The sequence below is a fragment of the Ornithodoros turicata genome, chromosome 6 (assembly GCF_037126465.1).
Source record: "Ornithodoros turicata isolate Travis chromosome 6, ASM3712646v1, whole genome shotgun sequence".
NCBI classification, from domain to species: domain Eukaryota; kingdom Metazoa; phylum Arthropoda; class Arachnida; order Ixodida; family Argasidae; genus Ornithodoros; species Ornithodoros turicata.
The window spans coordinates 11113906-11133465 of NC_088206.1; the positions used below are offsets into that span (position 1 = coordinate 11113906).

A 19560-nucleotide genomic window follows, 5' to 3' on the forward strand; every position below is an offset into this window, starting at 1 on the left:
TGAACTCAAGGACCCATGTGTTACCCAAGATGACATAACAAAAGAGGTGGCTCACGCTTGTGCGGAAATTGGCAGGACCGGATGGAGTTATCTCATCGAAGCATATCGCTTGGTAATCGTATATTCGAACCCTGAAAGTGGCCAAGTAATATCATAAGCACCGTTGCTGCAGATTTAGTGCTTTCACCATTTTGCTGCGTGTACAAGGGGGAAATTACTTTTTATAAACATTCCACTTGACCATCGATATGAACAGTGTATTGTCAATCTCCCCGAAAAACTTCCCTACCTAGAAGAAAGAATGGGGACAGACACATTTGCGAAAGTTCTCTCGCATCGCGACAAAAGAGTGGCATTAAACTCACTTGGCTACGATTCCCAGATACTATAACAAATCCATTGTTATCCAAAAGATAACAGTCAAGTGCCTGAAAAGAAAAAGAAATTTATTTATTCATACTGTTGGTCCTCGTCATGTGGACCGTTACAGGAGTTGGCCACGGCATCTACAAATAATGACAATAATGACATACAATGAAACAAAATAATGACAAACAATGAAATAATCATTATATACTGTAGGATAAAGGGAACCTGTCCAACGTAAGAGGAAAGGATGAATGCGGTTGAAAAATATGAAGGCGACTTACTTCATTCGTGCAAGTATAGGCACAAGGCTTCTGGTTTTCACACTGTTATATACAAAAGAAGTGTTCATATCGTTCATATTCATATTCAAGTGTTCACATTCATAAGTGTTCTTATCGAAAGGTGAAAAATATTCTACTTTGGAAGTGATGTTGAAGAACTTCTCTTCAAAAACAGAGTGTTTGATCTGAAGGCCTACAACAGCTGCTGGTGCCTTCTTATCAGTTCCCAAGAATACAGCCCTACTGCCAGTAACATAGATGGTACTAGAGTCCTCGGCCGCGTACCGCGCTCCTAGCGGAGAAAAAAGTAATGTGAAAAAGTAATGGGCATGCTCAAGACATACTTACTCCAGTGTTGTATAACGAAATGTATATAGCTTTCCATTCGAGTGTTAACTCGAGAAAATATAATGAATTTACCCGTGTGCACGTTTATACACTGGTTTATATGCACGTTTATACACAACTAAATATATTTTTATAATCCCATGTTGACAATAGACTAATTGATAATAAGGGGTATTTTCCGTGCAGAGATATCTCAATCGTTTACCTGCATCGAACGGCACAGAGTAAATGAATGCTGTGTCGTTCGCGGTTTGGTAGAAGTCGACAGCTCGCTTGTAGAACAAGTCATCGATCGCTCTAGTGTTCACATCGTAGAAAGGTCTGTAAACACAAGAAATAAAATTCCTGTGTCACATTAGCGAACTCTACAACTCCAAGACCAGGTCGCAGCCGCGTTTATGCGAACGGTGTCAAACATTGTCTGGGCAAGCTTGGCAAAACGGGAAGGAGACATGTTGCTTCACATTACGTGAGGGGAATGTGCCAAGCTCCCTCTAATTAGGAGGACACTGTCTTTGACGTTGTTAGCTTTGTAAATTTTTATTTGATCTTTACATTATCGAGTATTTTTTTTTTTTTTTACGAGGAAGTGCCTTAGGATGCAATAATAATTTGCAGTACATTTACCCTGGAGTATGTTCGCAGCACACAATAACGAGTGTCTTCTAGCGCTGCGCGGATTTTTCGAGTACCGAAGTGAATAATTGTGTCAACGATTCGAACCGAATCTGTTTCTTTGATGTTCGAATTTTGAATCAAAGAAGTGTATCTTTCAAACTGTACATAATCTAATATTCCCGAAGCTGCACGCATAAGCCCGACAACGCCATAAAAGAACGCTTACAACGAAGACGATTACTGCTTCACACGAATGTCCGGGTCAATGTACCTTATGTATGCTGTATACCCCCAAAAATCCGACGCATATGTATTCAGTTCGGTTAGCTAACTATTCGTTCAGTACTTGATTCGGTTATATATGTATTCGCTTCGGTCTTAAAATTACCATTACCACATTCCCTATATTGTACTCCAAAAACGTGACCAAGGAAAGGACGAAAATGAAAGAGCACGCTGCGCCGTTAAAGCGTGCTTTGACTGCATAACACGGGTGCCATGCGGAAAAGCGCGCCATAGGAGTTAAACACGCGCGAGATGCGCAATTGCTTTTAACACTTTCCTTACCGCCGCAAAAATGACCATTTTTGGGTGGTTTGACAAATATATGTTTTGTGACTGACAGTATCACTTCAAAATATGTTGCTATATAGGAAAATGTAGCCAAATGAATGCCCTATCGAATGATGTAAGTTTCTATCTAGAAACTCTATCTCGAACAAAAATACTGATCTACAAGTTCCAAAATATACAGAATGTGGCAAATTTTGTCAAAAATAATATCTGGGAATATCAACACTCTGGATCAAGAAGTTCATGAGTTGTCGAAAATAACATCAACACCAATATTGTTCATGTAATTGAGTGGCAGAGTTCATTGAAGGAGCAAGACAGAAATGAGCATCATAATTTCCGCAGAAAACATTAGTTTCGTGCTCAACTTTCCTGTTCTTGTACCACGTCTTGCCATTTCGCCGCTTTTCTATTCCTCCGGTTAGTTTTGAGACGGGAAGAACAGCAATAGTGCAAGTTATACATATCCACACATTCAATATAAAAATCTGATTGTCTAACACCTTCAGAGTCGTTATTTGTGTTCTAATAAACGAAAATCGAACCCAAAAAAATGCTTCAAATGCGAGTATTGCGCATTTGCCAAATCAAGGTCTGCCGCGAGAACGCAACGCCGCGACCAAGATAAAATCTCCACACTGCCTCCTTTGCGCAGAGCCGGCTTAATAAACCACCACCACGAGGAAAAGCTAAAAGCTTCAACGAAGCTCATTCTGTGGTGTTTATAGTATCCAACAAATGTAACCCCCCTTGTCTATACAGTGAACTCTCGTTAATATGACCACCGATAACCTGATATACGCGGTTTACGACCATACACCTGAGGAACAATGCAGTGAAACCTCTGCAAATCTCCCCCCCCCCCCCGTTAATATGACAATTCCGCATTATGACCAAAATTTTCGGGAACGAGCATGGTCATAATAACGAGGGTTCACTGTATCTACTCTAGAGGCCGAGCAGCGCCGCTCGTATAAACCGTCGATCACCGGTGATCGACGCCCTATGGGCGCGGTAAGGAAAGGATTAAACCCGAAATGCCGCTGAATCCATTTAACTCTCATCGAATGACGTACCTCTCACTGTTGGTCTTCTCGTCCTCGCTTCGATGGTCAGTGAAGCGCAGAAGACCGCTCCTTGTGGCTACAAACGTCACCACGATGCCGTTGCTCTTGAAGGTCGTATCCCTGTCAAACGAAATGCCATGCTTTTCCACCCGTTGTAGACGAGACACATTTACGCTATCGGAACGCTTGTCATGACTTCTGTGTCTACACCGCGTTTATAATCCCCCATTTGCGCGCCACTTCACAGTAACGGTAAATTAGAAAAAGCAAAAGCCAAAACGGAGCAAGGCAATACGTATATTACAATTTCCAATGCGAAAACCGCAGGTGGAAGTAAAGCGCACATTCTGAATGCTCTAAATTTTACTGTCACACAGTTACGAGTTATTTAATCGCTTACACGGCTATAGAAGTCAAGAGGGGTGGGGCATCCGTCAGGAAGGGCGCGTCATACGTCACGTGACGTTCTCAACGAATGCCCCGCCCCTCTTCACCTCTTTAGATGTGCAAGTGATTAGACCCCCTGGATAGATACCACGGTACCATTATTAACGTCATATTGAAATTGAACGCCCCTCTCCACCCCACCTCTTCCTTCAAGAAAGAAGGGAACAAAAAAACGATTCACACACTCATCGAAGAAACATATACTCTCTCTCTCCGAAGACAGTCCAGCACTGAATGCAGATACATGAAAGCGTCTACGTTACCTGGGCAGTAAGGCCAGAAGCCTATGAAGTGGGCTAACACACCAAACACAGAGGGATGTTAGGAACGCACTGTACCATGCAAAGTGGGAACACTCTGAACCAGTTGCGTTCAACCGCGACTACGTCCCACTATAAGTCACCTTCATTTACGTTACACGAATAGTGGTGGTCGTCGCGGCTGTGCGTGCTAGGGAGAGGCACAGGAGAAGGACACTGAGGGAAGAATAGCGGGACGTAAGGCTTACCGAGGATCCTGAATGCGACTTACTTACCATGAGCTGTTGAGAAAGTCACGGTTAAGCGGGGAGAAACCATTAGACTGATCGGTGCGGAGAGCTGGGAACTGTGGAGATTTTTTCTATTGGCGTTTTTATTCATTTGAATGTCGCGGGTGAGTGCCTTATAGATGCCTTAAAGTGCCACTACGGACTAAATCTCGTGTCTTAAGAATCCTACCAAAGTTATCTTACTGAAATGTTCTTGTCTCACTTTACATTCCTGCGAAATATTTTGGCTCTACGTGGCGCGAAAGCTAGAGAAAATGAATTTCTATTTTTGAGAACTGTGACGTCATGTTAGGCGCCGGCGGAGCGCGCGGCTATCATCTGGCAACGTTGTTGCCCTTCGCGTCTTCCGGGGGGGCTCGCTTTTTGCACTCCGTTAGCGGAGCCCCACGTGACATATCACCCGACCTCTCCGACCTTCGAGAAAACACAAAGGAGGGAGAAGACATCTCTCCCATTTCCCCCTCTTTCGATCAGTGTCACGTGACTTCTCCAGAACGCGACCCTTCCCGGACGCCGTCGTCCTTGCCAGGAGACGAGTACCCTCTCCAGAACATGACATCATTGCAATTCGTGGGCTTATGATTACGTCACCGGCTCCTCGCATCATCGGAACTTGTGGAGGCTCAGCAGATCTTCAAAAATTGACAGAAATGCACAGCGTTCGTAAACAGGATTGAAATTTCGCGTATAGAATCTTTGAGGCACCTTCTTTTCACCGACTAAATAAAATAAAAGCTGTTTTCCGAGTCCGGAGTGGCACTGGAAGACAGTGGAAGCTGTGTTGCATGTGCAATCGTAATTACGTTTAGTCGCTAAGCTTTCTTTGCAGAGTGTGCGTCAGACAGGTATTTTCTCGTGGTTCCCAGCTCTGTACACGATCACTGTGTATTGTCACAACGAGTATTCTGCAGAATAATCTGACGAAGCACGCTAACATCGTGGGCTCACCTGGAGCGCTTGACCTCAGAATTAGTACGTTGTTTTACTAAGGAATGCCTGCCAGACGCCTACTGAGCCACAGACATTACGCCACGTGGAGGCCTTGTTTGCTCTAGACGGTGTTGGTCGTGGAAGTATTTGCGGACGAACGCAGATAATTCTGAGCTTAGGACAGAAAATGTGCCGCACAATGCTGTTGCAGTAATAGCAAACACTTAATGGAACTGTAAGGTTAAGAGCTGAATGTCGGAAGCGGTCAAGAATGGGTTTTGCAAGAAGCAGCGGACTGTTAGCGAGAGAATGTTTGAACAAATGACAAACGACATTCCGGGAAGAGTGAGTAACTGTCAAGAAATTAGCCGTATCATGCGAGCTTCGATGTGCGCGCATCGTGTGTTCTGCGCACCACACGAAGCTTTCCTGCCATTTGAATCGAGACCGAAACGTTTGTAAAAAAATGTAATGTGTAATGAAGAGACGTTACTTGAGCGAGAATATTCCGCAAAATACTCGTCGTGTTCACACCGGTTAACAAACTCCACATTACACAATCAGAACGCTCTCTGGTCGCACAGTCCAATACTGGAAATACTGCAGGTTCTATTCTTCCGTAATTTACTTTGTCACAGCGCACTTCATACCTTGCTACCGTCCTATACTTAAAGCGGTTGGGACACTTTCATAGATTTGGTTCATTACATCATCGACGCATTGTACTGTACGTCAGAATACTGAGAGAGAAAAATTATTCTTCTACATTATTATATAATTATTCTATTTCTATTATATTTCTATTATATAATATAATTATTCTATTTCTTCTGTCGTACTTAGTAAGATACAAGTCCTCGAACACACTCCCGGGCAAAGCGCAGACGTCACAGAGCTCAGAGTTGCGTCCATTCCCATTGGCAGCCGTAAGCACGTGACTTCCCGTACTTTTACTCCGCTTCTATTACCCTTTTCTATTTCTTTTCTATCGCCCGAACGGGGCTCGAAGGTTTGCTACATGCCGTCTCTTATGGAAGAGATCCTCCCTCTTATACACACCGGCAGTCTCAATGACGATTGAATCCAACAGCCGTTGAACATGCGCGTAGCGCCACCTAGCGTATAATGTGTCAACTTTCCGCGGAGGCCAGAGCATGCACCGTATATATGACGCACACTATTCTGGTCTGGCACGCGAATCGCTCACAAATACTGCCGGGAACCCCGGGTCATTGTTTCAGTCCAGGGAGTTTCCCCCACGAATCACGGGATTTCGAGATATCCCGGATCCTAACGCTAGTCACGAGAACAGGTTTACGTATGAAAGCACGTGAAAGCAATCTGTCATCAACAACAGATGATGATTATGACGTCAATAGCAAAAATATAAAAAAATAAAAAATCGAAAATATGTTATGCTACTCATTTGCAGGAACTAATGCACGAGACACGCCCAACAACAACAACAACAGTAAGCACCACAGATGAAGGCACAAAGCACGATTAACTAAAATCACGTGTGCCTCGCCCTAGCCTGGACACAGTGTTCCCGGAACGTGTTCTACCGGGACATCATGTTATTTCTTGTTTTAGAGGACTCTACATGTGTTGGGGAGGGAAGCACAAGCGAACTGTTTGTCATCATTCTAAGTTTCAAAAGTAGCACTCTCACAAATTGGATGGCTGAAGTAGTGTGTTTCAGTAACTATGCAATCGCATCAACACGACCCTTCCTACGCGTCTGACATATCTCAAACGCGTCATATGCGAAGACTACTTCAGTCTGCCAACTTGTGATATATATCGCTTGCAAAAGTATCATGCGCATGCGACAGGGGAACAAAGGCAGCGTGACGCGCTGCGCATTAAAATGCGCAATGGGAAGAAACAGATGTCTCACACATGTTTGAAAGTACCGCACTGGTTTGGCACAAGACCCAAACTCCAGACTTGGATACACTGGGGCAGCCTTGGATATGTTGTCAGTAATGTTAGGCTAAAGGGGAAGCCTTCGTGGGATTTTTCGTTCACGAACCACTCGGTAACCACAGGTCTTCGCCATTTCTAAATTCACAGTCCTCGCTTCTCATGATGATCTTTTTAGCGCTTTTCAGAGTGCAACAAAAGCTAACGCGGCTCCTTCACGTTAGCAAACGTGAGAGAAGTACGTAAAGCTTCACAGCGTTAATGGATAAATTCAAAACTTTTTTTTTTTAACGTAGAATACGTTTTTACTTGGAAAAGAAGCGAATCATAGATACAGCACGCGAAATAACGTCAAACTTTTTCTTACCTCCTCTCGAAACAAAATCACGCGACGGGAGAGTTTCTGACCGACCGCTCTCCCAGCGGTGAGCCGGTGCGTTTCCTGTATCGCTGGGGAATGCGTTTGCTGGTATGGAAAATAGCGCCAGACCCTCTACGTCGTTGTACCTAGTGTGGCCACCACTTACCAATTATTTCCATAATCGACCCGTAATTTCCGCGTCTCTAAAAGTTCCGCATACCTGTACTACATGCCTTCACTTTGTTACAATTATGCGCCCATGGATAAGTGCACCATGTATCAAGAATTAACGTTGTTTGTATTCTCCATCTGCTGTGCACTATATACGAGCACCAGACATAGCACACAATCGTTTAGTAAGATTCACAGGCTGCTTCTCTGTGAAACGCATTGCCAAGTTGCATTTCCAAGCCAAATACGTATTCTACGTGCAACAATTTCGACAGTGATGCCAATAGCGTGAGATGATGCTTGTTCTTGTCTACATCCGCATGTATAAAGATAGACCTCTAGGACGGTAGTGAACCTATAACTGAGGAACCTATAACCTATATATAAGACGTACTAATACGAATCTGTAGCTTAGCCTCATCTTTACTATACTTCTCGTTTTTTTTTCGCAGTAGTTGCTTCACGTCGTATCCTATACTCACTTAGAAACATGGGAGTAGAGCTGTTTGGAAGGCTGCCGTGCCATGATCTTCGCAGGGCTTGTCACCTTCGCGTCGAACACCAGGCTCTGGACCAATTCTTTATCGCCTACACGCAGTCGCAGAGGATCGCACGTAATCAGCTCGCTGGAGTCACGTTTGTTCGTAAGACGTGATACTCACAAACCATGGTGTTGTAGAACTGACGCTTGCTGTCGGGCTTCCACTTGTAGCTCTCAGACGACTGGGAGGAATCTCGCATGACCCGATCGAGAAAATCGCGGATCACCATCTCGGGATTATCGTACTCTTTGTGAATGTCCACACAGTACTCCCTGCAACACATATACGTCATCACGACCACAAGTCACGCGCGGGAAATATGTAAGTTCCGCGTGCAACATTGAAGTTCGCGGCCCGAAATGATATCATTACAGATGCTGTCGGGGGGTTCACAGAAGGTTTCGGCAGCCGAGCGTGACGTTCTTAGAAGAACGATCCAGCACTTCTGAATTATATAGCAGAACATAGCCGCGGCGCCCAATATGAGGCTTTCAGATTGATCGACCTCCATTCGCAACGTTTTACTAAAAAAAAAATAAAAATAATAAATGCATTCCTGTCTGGGACAAACTAGGTTCGCAAATCATAATAAAAGTAAAAAAAAAAAAAAAAAAGGCCGCTTGACACTTCTTGCTCAAACGCTATAGGCCCTACGGATTTTATCACTGCGATAAAGGGGACAAATTTAGCGTTAATATTTGGGATCCACTTCAGACGTCTTCTACATAGACGACCTGCAGAGCCCCTACGTCATGTATTACGTAACACCGCAGTGCAAAGGATGCTGGTGGGCACTATCAGCTTTAATCAGCCTATCAGCCGACGCATTTTTCCCGCTTCTTGCCCACCACAGCAAAATATAACCTCGAACCGGTCTTCTCGTGACATATAGGGGGCGACACTGTCACCTTTCTAGTGTGGATAACACGCCGGCCGATGTTCGGAGTTGATGGTCATTTTCCGTAATTCTTGTGTATATAGTCATGGGAAGATCACTTGTGCCGTGATGATACGATACTGTTCTGTTCCCCAATGCTTCACCTACTGCACTGAACGCGGAATAAACCTGTAAAAGCAGACGACGCGTCCACACTACGATAGTTCGTCGTTTCTCCGCAGCGCGCCGACACCGTTCGATCTCGGAGCGAATAGACGGCGATTACAATGCATGTATCACGTGGTGAAGGTCTCACTCTCGTTCCGTTTGGAGCAAGTGGTGCGAGGATAGCGCGATATGCTTGCTTTGAAGGAGTTTTAGGGGATCTACGCTATCACTCTGCGTACGCTCTGAGATAACGGTGCCACCATCGAGCATGCGCAGCTGTAGCGTGAGCTATTTCCGGGGAATAGCGTGCGTACGCTGCAAGCTTTGGCGTGAGCGCCACGTAGTATTTAAACTTGTTCGAGGTGGCGGCATGCGCTGTCTAACGTCGCAGATGTTGTATCTCCTGATATACTGTACGTACATAACTATCACCACACGAAATATCCGTTCAGGTACTGACCAATCAGGATGGACCCTCCAACTGTCGCCTTGGAAATATTGCCTCCCTGCGGGAAAGGTTAAGTTATTAATTTGAGTCATATTTAATGAACAAATGTCACTTATCTATTCATTTCGTTATTTTTTTCAGGAACAATATGTACTTACAGTCTTCCTCCCTTGATTGAACCTGCACTTCACCCAGGATTTCAACAGAACCATACGGCTGAGGTACAGCGATGCCAAACCTGCGCACCATGAAAGGACATACACCTTAACTGCGGCGTCTTATACTTGCTAGACCTGACTGCTATGTTTATGGTCTACATCGTCCGGAAAAGAAAAGAAAGAGAGGAAGAGAGAACTGACAAAGACAAAAAACGAATATGTGAACAGTCGCGTTGCCTTCTATGGTGTGTGAGTGATGTGAGAGAGGAAGAAAAAAATGGGGACGTATAAGTCACGACGAAGTCAGACTGGCTACCCCAGACCACTTAGCCACATCTTGTTGGGGGGGGGGGGGGGGGAATGGGGGAGAAAACCCAGTAGTTTTGGGGGTTGGGATGGGATGGGTCAGAATTATGTGCGTACAGAAGGAAGGAAGAAAGCAATACTTACGAAAATCCGCTGTTTGGCACGGAACCATACTGGTAGTTGTGTCGCCTTGTGACAACTCGTTTCTGAAAATTACGAGTGTTCATTTTGAAGGACAACCAATTCGTGGCTTGCATGTGGAAGCATTAGGAAGCAGATGTACCCACCATGCTATCCATGTGTACTCGTACAGGAAGGAGTTCCATCCACCCTCTCCTCCCATTTATCATGTTTCTACGGATCTGCGAAGTCAATGATGAATTGTACCACGTTAAGTCACACGCTATTTAGGGACAATGTTGAACGGCTACATCTTACGTAACTGTCAAAATATGCGTTCAAGGTTGGCGGTAACGAAAAATAATCTCGAGTTGCACTGTTTTTTGTGGACGTAAATTTCACGTTGCAGTGGATGAGGCAATTAAACATACAAAGACAAACACAACACAAGCCTTACAATGCCCAGTTGCATACTTCAATCGATACTTCAATTGATACTTCGATCCCAGAATCCCACGGCTGGTGCCTTTTCTTCAACTACCATCGATTCAATTGACGAAACTTTCAGCCCCGGCATCCAGTCTGTGTTTGGCGTGGTTGTTTCTAATCCGGATCGGCAGTAATCCGGATATACTTTGTCCGCGTGCAATCCGCATACGGTACTATTCGTGTTACCCAGCTGACGTTTTATTACAAAAATTTCGCAACGAATTTCGAATTTTGCCCTCCACATACAGAGATCTTTGGGAGTAAATAAACTGATTGAATTGAGTGATTTAATGCGTGGAGTGCCTAGAATGCATATCCCAATAAAAATTTGGTTGCAGAGTCAAGATGTAATTTATAAGAAGGTTAATAAGGTAGGCCGAAATAAGAGGTTCAAAGTTGCCCTGCTCAAGATTACTCGATTCAAGTTTTTCATGTTCCAAGTTCGTGTTGCGGTGAACGAGCATAGTACGGCGTTCCAAACCCAAACTTTGATATTCAGGTTCAAGGTCCAGTCTAATACGAGGAAGCGGCGATGTGCCATTAACGAGATGCTGTATCCTCCTGCTGTATCAGACTGATATGGAGTTGGTATCGGACTGATAGGACAATTGCGTCAGATTGAGCAATGGCACAGGCTACCATTGTATGCGTAGTTTCACATGTTTGACAGGCATATAGGCATGTGTTGATTAGGGTAAGGATGAAGACTGACAAGTGCACGCATAAAATGGGTTAACAGCTTGGCATCACTACCCTTTCTTTCTACAAGTAGCTTAGTTTGTGAAAATCGCGAAAGCTACGATGTCCCTCACCTCAGTGAATACGTCGGTGAAGATCTGAAAAGAGCAATAAATTACTAATTATTAGAAGGCACAATATACGCATTAGTCGACAACTGAAGAGACAGAGGACGGAAACCTTACCCGGTCGGTGTTCTCATTGTCCAATAGCTCAACTTCGAGGAGGTCGACATTACTATAGTATGGTTTCAGCATGTCTGCATGCTGCAGGGGAAAACGAGTCTAAATCAGTCGCAATTTTTATTATTTTCCATGCAAATGATCGCGAACCATAGCAAGTAAAATACGCGCGGGTATTCGATACGAGGAACTGAAGGTATTCGCACTGAATGTTCCGACAGAACATTTCCCTGGTGAAAATTTTGCTTCTAGCCGCCTAACATTCCTCCTTCCCTCCTTCTCTCTCTCTCTCGCACTTTGTACAGAGAAGGCCTGGCATTGCAGGAAACTAAGGTTGCACTAAGCTAAACTAAGGAAACCTCATCTAACCTCATCCTCATCTAATCATCGACCTCGTCCTCCAGCGTTAGCCGTGACGTTGCCCGCTACAAGCGTGGCCGAACAAGGCGAGCAATTTCACCACCACCACGGCACCCGATGTGGAGGGACATCGCACACGTTCAGCTCAGTAACGAGCAGTACACGACTAGTCGTGAAGTGCTACGGAGTGCATTGGACGGACACGTCAACGTCAAAAGGACCTCTTGACCACCAAGGAAGTACTCTGTGACTGGCCAGCCGTCTATCGGCAAGCTTTGTTCCACTGTGTGCTTTCCTTCCTCAGGAGTCTAGTGGAACATACAGGGTGTCCCCCGCCGAATGCCGCGTCCCTTTACCACAGTCTTCCACCGCATGAGGCTTAATGTGGCTTTTACACCGGCTTTCAAACACCTCCTCGGTGTCGGCGCGTCCAGCCTCTGTTCCACGTGTGGTGTGCGCTGTGACCTCCATCACATCCTCCTGGTCTGCGGACAGTACGATCGCGAGTGCGCCCTCATGGAAACTGCTCTCCAACGCGTCGATCAACGCCAGTTCGACTTAGCCAAAATTCTAGGGCCATGGTCGGACCCTTCACATCTATTGCAAGGCCTACGAGCTGTTGCTGAGTTCCTCTCCAGCACTAGACTAATGGACGAACTCTAACCGGACACCTTTCCATCATCATCACTTTATCATCCCTTCCACAAGCGTAATGGGGCAATGTACCGCCATAACGGCGGAGAATGACCCACCACATCATCTTCCCATCTATGTGCGTGTGTGTGTGTCCAAGTTAACGTGCACCGGTGTCTAAAAAAAGAAAAACACTGTGCATAAGCGAATGAAAACTGCAGAATGTTGTGAGAAGTCGCGTGTTCTAATCGCCTGTATTATTTCATGGTGGCTCATGAATGAATTAGGCGCAATTAATTAGCTAACATTTTAACAAAAGTTAAATTTTAATTAAATTAGCAATATTTAATATAATGTTATTAATTTTATTTATTAAATTAATTTATAAGATTTTTATTTAATTTAAATAACATTTATAAAAACAAAGGAAAATAAAAATTGAAATTACCCGAATTCGGGCCGAGATGTGAATTGGAAAGTTGTAGAGCGTATCGAGAGACACCCATCGCAATTGTTTCCTACGGCGTACGCCTTGCGTGAAGTTTCTGTCCTGGTAAGAACGAACGCGCGCGAAATCCCAAAGTGTACACACGTGACACGAGGCGAGCGTGGTTCACTGTAACATAGATCACTGTTGCCTGACTAATTGGGCATTATTTCCCACCAGACGTCGCGCCGAGCCGTTTTACAGCGAATTTTGCCAGCATATTAAAAGAAAAAAAAAGTTTTCCCTGTCACATTTATAACTTATTCTGAGTTTATAAGCGGCAAGCTGTTAGTAATCTACACCGTCAACATAACCTGCCTGCCTGCTGCTTCTGCGTACTTTTCTCTCACTCATTCTGCTGTCTCTTTCCCTCTCCGTCTTTCTCCATGTGCGGTTTGTTTAATGCACTGAATAAAAGCCTAACAGTTGTTTATTTTTTATAGAGAGTTAAGCATCGGATAGCGTTCGTGCGCCCTGTGTCAAAGATATCGCGGCGCGGTGAGTCACGGAAGAAGCGCGCTGCGAAGGTGGCGTGACGCGACGTTGGATATCACGTGAGGTGTGGTGATGCAGGTGGCGGGAGTGGAAAGCTTAAGGCGCCAGGCCTTTCGCCACGACGGCTCCACCGAGGTTCTTATAGTGAAGTTTCTTGTCTTGCAACACGAACTCGTTCAGAAAAGATTGTAAAGATTCCTAAACATCTGAACAGGGCCGTTCGGAGTTGCAATGCATTTGTAAGAGATCATTTCGAAATATTAACATGTTATACGTTAAGAACTCTCAAACACAGAGAAAGGACCGTGTTAAAGTCTGCTCACAATGCGCAGCGAGTACCAAAGGTTGCACAGCTACTCGTATTTTTTTTTTTTTCGTTATTAATCATTCAGTTTCGCTTACCAATGGGCGAAGGTCCGGATGGAACAGTAGATGGCCATTTTTGTTGATCATGAATGCATAAGCATTCACACCAAGCTAAAAGACGAAAAACAGAATAATGAAGGATATAAGAATCACTATGCCTGCTACAATCTTTATTGCGTACCTTAAATGGCTGGGCGTGTTTTTGGAATTCTTTGATGGGGACGTCAATGCCAACGACGCCCAAGAGGTTGGCGGTGCCAGACTGAAACAGGCGGGTTCGAAGAAAACCGTTCAATTGCAACTTTGCACGGAATGGGAAGTGTGCTCGCAGATTGCAAGCTCAAAGAGTGAAGAAACTTACAGTGTCGTTGCTGGTATTGAAGACCGGCGCTGCAACTGTCGTGTAGAGAGTGACAGTCTGCAACCACGGATGACAACAGAATTAGCACTCCTATGATATCATCTAAATAAGCACTTAAGTACAAATGATGATGATAATAAGTACGAATGATCAACACTTTGGTAATAGAACACAGTGGTAATTGACTTTGGTAATGGTGTCAAATGTCAAAAATAAATATATCGGGTCCGAAAGAAAGGTAGTCGGCACTCATACCCTTCGAAACAATCTTCACCTATGTTTTTTCTTTCTTTTTTTTATATATATGTGAGTGTACAGTTTTCTGCATCATTAATTGTGATCGTAAGTATTAAATGAGCTGAAGAGCATAAAAGCACTAGAAACTGAAAACCTACGGTGCCGGACTGCAACACACGCCGTCCAGAAAGATTGCACGTGAACTCCATCCATGGTCAATATTGCACTAATGTCTCTCTGAATTAGCGTCACGCGCCTTGCAAAAAAAACAAAAAACAAAAAAATAACGCTCGTCACCAGTGCCAAAAGACTTGAGCATTGACTTGTACTCGTCATGTAACGCACTCTTTCCAAGCCATTTTGGTTATATTGGACAATAATTAAGGGACAACCAATTCGTTAAATTTCTAGCGCCTATGATAAGTTTGGGTACATCCTTGTTGAAGGAGTGGTCTCCCTCTAGCGTGTAAACCGACGCTGTCCTTCGTCGGCTTTACGCAGCGTGCTTTCATACAAGCCGCACGTGTCAGAAAAACTCGCGTCGTCAGTAAATGAGATCGATCGCGTCTACGGACGACGGCGACATGGCAGACGACGTGCGTTGCGAGCAGACGATCGTCTGCGCACGTCGTCTGCCAAGTTCGTGGCCAGAACGGCGGTCATTGGACAAGTCATCGCAAATCAATGGATGAAGAGCGTCACACGGTGGCGGCAACCAGAGGGGACGCTCACCTTTGGTTTCTGAGGCCGACGCACGGACATGGCGCTGACGGGCATAGTGCTGACAGACCTGGCCGTTCGTCTGGGTGCGTACTCGACGGCCTCGGCAGCGTAGTCGACGGTGTCTTCGACGCCACCGCCGTCCGCATCGGCTTCGTAGGCCGCTGCCCGGTACTGCTCCACGTTCTTGCTCATCAGGTTGCGGTGCAGAATCAATTTACGAAACTGCGCCTGCTGTCGCTCGGCCCATAGCCAATCAGTCAGTTTCGGCTCCTGTGCCACAAGCAGGACAGAAAGAGAATTGCCTGTATGTTTGGGCATTGCCGAACAAACGCGTTCATATGCGGCGGTTTTATAGGGCCATCGCTCGCCATAAATTTTCGGCGGAACTCTTTTTGAAATGCTACTCAATTTTTATTGAAAGTCTCTTAATGTTTGGCGAAATCCTTCTCTCTCTCGCTCTCTGTTGCTACTGAACCACGGACATCTCAACAGGGTCGATGACCCTAAGATATCGCTTAAAAAAAATTCGATAAGAATGCAAGTAGTACAGATAAAGTGACCTCGTTGTTTTTCAAGACTGCCTTAAGGCCTATAATTTTGTGAGTGAAAAGCGGAAAGTAAGATATCGAAGTGAAATGTTCCTCGGTCCCTCATGCTCAAGTCTCCTATTATTAATGTTTACCAGCTTGCCGCTATTTCCTCAATTTTATCAATAGTGCCACACGTCCAGATTATTAGTTTTGGTCGCTTATTTTTCGACATATTACCACCGAAGCATCACAAAGAAATACTAGTAATGCAAGTATTCAATGCCAACGCCAAAAACGAAAAAAAAAAAAAAAGGACGACTCAAAAGGTCACACTACCAACTCAACTGCCGCAAACATCACCCAAGGGTCTAATATCCTTAATGGAATCGTCGACGAAAAACATATCCATACAAAGAAACCACGCAAACTCGATAACACGCATAGAAATGAACGTTGCAGCAAATGTGAATTAATGCGCAGAAACAATCATAATGGCTTCCGAAAGAGAAGAAGAAGAAGAAGAAAAAAAGACGTCCCCGTCAAAGTAGCTACGTAACAAAGACATCATCCGACACACGCAAAACATACGGAGAACGAAGCGCGAAATGAAACCGAAACAAAAATCATCAGCAGACGACATCGCGGCACAAGCGAAAATGAACGAAACTGTTGAAGCGGAATCGACGTTGCAGGCGACAGAGCCTCCAGGGCCGATTGCGGAAGAAAAGACAAAAAGAAAAAGAAGCGTCGCTACAGTTCAAAGCAATAGACGCAGCAACGACGAGATAGCAGACAAATGCTGGCGGGAATGTACCAAAAAGGCAAAACGGAGAGAAACGGAAATGGACAGCGACACAAGCAAAGGGAGGAACGGAAGAAAAACAAAAAAGCAAAAAGGCACGTGCATTTGTGAGTCAATGCCGAAAGGCACCAAAGGAATATTAATATTAATAACAATAATCATGAAGTAAAGCAATTCGTGCATCAACGCACGTTCCGGTCGGGAAAGGATGACACAAAGCAGACGACTGTGTGCCGCCTGCGCAGACTGCCACGTAAAAAGTAGGGGCGAATTTCTCGGAATGAGATGCATTTCGGGATTGGTGGGTGTTCTGTTCATTGTAGCGAGGCAAGAGAGTATGTACGAACAATTCTAATTCTCGTTCTTATTACTAGAAGATATTGCCATGAGCGCATTTATTGGTAACATGCACGCAGATATGGGAAATATGTGATAAGATATTCAGCGTGCTTGCTGTGGAACGCTACAGCGTAGTTCGAAAAGATCGCAGTACCTTCGGTTTTCAGCAGGGTTTGTTACCGAAAATAATGTTTTCGGGTCTGTTTCTGGTATATAAAAAACGCAACTTTTTGTTTCCGATTTCGTTTCCAGGCTAATTTCAGTATCAGTATCCTTTCTTCATTTTTTTTTCTTCTGTTTCTGCGGTATGTCGCTTCTGTTATTGTTTCCAAGTTATTTTCGATACCGGTTTTGACGAGTCCTCAGCAGTTGCGGATTCATATAGATTTCATTGTAGCGCTTAGTAGTCCGCGTATGTTGCGTGCAAGGTACAACGTATAAAAACATCAGTGTTTATGTTCACAATTTTTTTTTCCAAAACTGTAAACGAGATATGGTAATAGACATACATAACCATGAGCCCTGCTCACCACATGGCAACCTATGGACACTGTGCCAGTCGCATGCCTCGCTAAAATAAATAAAAGAGGCAAGCAGGACTACTGTTTTCGCCGCTGCCGCGCCCTCTGGACAGATCTCGCGCGGATTTTTCGCAGTCGCTTTTCTTTTTCTTATTTTTTGCTGTCGGTGCACAATGCTCGTCTATAGTGCACGTTCCTTTTGCTGACTCGTGTGGTTTGGCTGGATAAGGCAAACTCGCGGCAAGTAGTCATCAAAAGTGTGGTGACAGTCACCAGCACGAATTCAGTGAAACACGCATTCATGAATTTGGTTTCCGCTATAGTTACCACCCTTAGATTTCGTTTCCGCTTGGGTTTCTGGTGATGAAAACGAAAATGTTTTCGGTTTTGTTTCTACGTTACGTTTCCCGCGGAATAAGGGCAGTTAACGTTCCTCGTTACCGTTTCCGGTAACAATCCCTGGTTAGCCGTGATGCAGTATGACAACAGAAACTTACACCACGGAGGGTGACCTCCTCCGTTGGAGATTGATGGGTTTTGGGACTGAATGGGATTTGGGTTTGGGATGGGGTTGGGATGGAAATTTTGGGTGGAGAATTTAGTTTGGATATTTTAATATTAAATTAGTCGATTAACTACATTGATTATATTAATCTAATTAATTTAATCCTACACCAAACCGTAATGCAAAAACGTTACATGGAGTTTCTGAACTGTCAGCCGCATAAACGATCAGAAAAACGTGAATTCAACATCAAAACACCGTTTTCTTGCGTCGTCCACGTAAACAAAGCCTGCCACGTGAAAAAGACGCTACCGTTTTATAAAGTGAACGTAAAAGTTATATTGCTTTACATGCAACAATTACAAGTTCGAAAATTGAAACGTGATGCTTATATGCTTCGATAATGCGACAAAACAGCACGGAAGTATTAAAAAAAAACAAAAAAAAAAGTCGCTGCATCTTTGGGGATTGTGCGAAGCGCGTTCTAATACCGTAGCTTTTATAGGGCCACAGTTGGCGGTAAAATATATGTCACGTGGTCCTATAGAACTGGCCCTATAATGCCATCGCTATAACGAGACAAGTGATGGAGAAGAAGCAGCAATACCGTCATGTCTCCGTAGACGGATGTCCATATGATGGGGTGTTTTCTTGAAAGCACGATTGGTCTTCCCATGACTGGTATGTATTTCTGCAAACAAAAAGCAGAGACAGTGCACGATTACCAAACATCGTAACCATCACACTCCCCCCCCCCCAAATAAAAAAATAACGACCTATCCTTTCACATTTTGAAAACTGCTCAGCGAGCACAAAGAACTATCGTGACAAAAAATATGCACGACCACTCAGGCACGCGCAGTAATTCGTTAGTTCGTTCATTCTGTATTTGTATTTTTATTGAGGCAAGCGACCATACTTATGCCAGAGACTTACTTGAACTTGTTCACGGACTTCAGCGAGCGTCGTCACGTGCGTATAGTAGCCTGTAGAAGACAAAGACGTATTGTCAGCATCGCAACGGAAGAATTGCGTTCCTTTTGCACGACTATCGAGGCACCTTTCATTTAGCGAGAGGATATTTTTCTACTCTACTGCAAAATTAAGGCAATGTCCCACTTATATTTCGGAGCCTCCAAAGTTTCTAACACATATAAAGAGCACCTCCATAAAGCAAGGTGCAAAGACGCAAAAAGTTCAATTTTACGCGCCAAGTACAGGGCGCGTGCAGATAAACTCCAGTGGCATTTGCACACGTATAACTCGTTGTCTGCTTACCTGACAAACTTCCGGTGGTGCACGATGGCGCAACTACGCGTGCGAAAGCTACAGAAACCCAGTGGAAGCCATACTCAGCGTAGAAAATAAACAAAGCGACGAAAACATTGACTTCCGTATATCAGAATAGGGCAACATGGCGGCCTCAGGAGAGTTGTGTGCCGGTACCGCTAGGGGCACTACCGATGAGCATCCCAATGAGATATCGTTTCGGTTTCTGCACTGACAGCTCCCCTAGCGGTATCCGAATACAA

The 19560-nt window shown here is 44.5% G+C and overlaps 1 protein-coding gene across 1 annotated transcript in view; it reads right to left on the reverse strand.

Moving 5' to 3' along the window:
* Positions 1–19560, reverse strand: part of LOC135399059 (voltage-dependent calcium channel subunit alpha-2/delta-3-like) — a 93392-nt gene that overhangs the window by 4258 nt on the left and 69574 nt on the right. The window contains exons 13-33 of the mRNA XM_064630726.1: positions 18965–19014; positions 18636–18719; positions 15341–15601; positions 14372–14428; positions 14192–14272; positions 14047–14121; positions 11673–11753; positions 11562–11585; positions 10428–10502; positions 10285–10346; positions 9835–9914; positions 9689–9734; positions 8304–8455; positions 8124–8229; positions 3266–3376; positions 1204–1319; positions 788–942; positions 651–692; positions 366–428; positions 219–289; positions 56–131 (exon numbers count right to left, since the gene is read on the reverse strand). Of these exons, the coding sequence (XP_064486796.1) occupies positions 56–131; positions 219–289; positions 366–428; positions 651–692; positions 788–942; positions 1204–1319; positions 3266–3376; positions 8124–8229; positions 8304–8455; positions 9689–9734; positions 9835–9914; positions 10285–10346; positions 10428–10502; positions 11562–11585; positions 11673–11753; positions 14047–14121; positions 14192–14272; positions 14372–14428; positions 15341–15601; positions 18636–18719; positions 18965–19014 (1868 nt within the window). The remainder of the gene's footprint in view (positions 1–55; positions 132–218; positions 290–365; positions 429–650; positions 693–787; positions 943–1203; positions 1320–3265; positions 3377–8123; positions 8230–8303; positions 8456–9688; positions 9735–9834; positions 9915–10284; positions 10347–10427; positions 10503–11561; positions 11586–11672; positions 11754–14046; positions 14122–14191; positions 14273–14371; positions 14429–15340; positions 15602–18635; positions 18720–18964; positions 19015–19560) is intronic.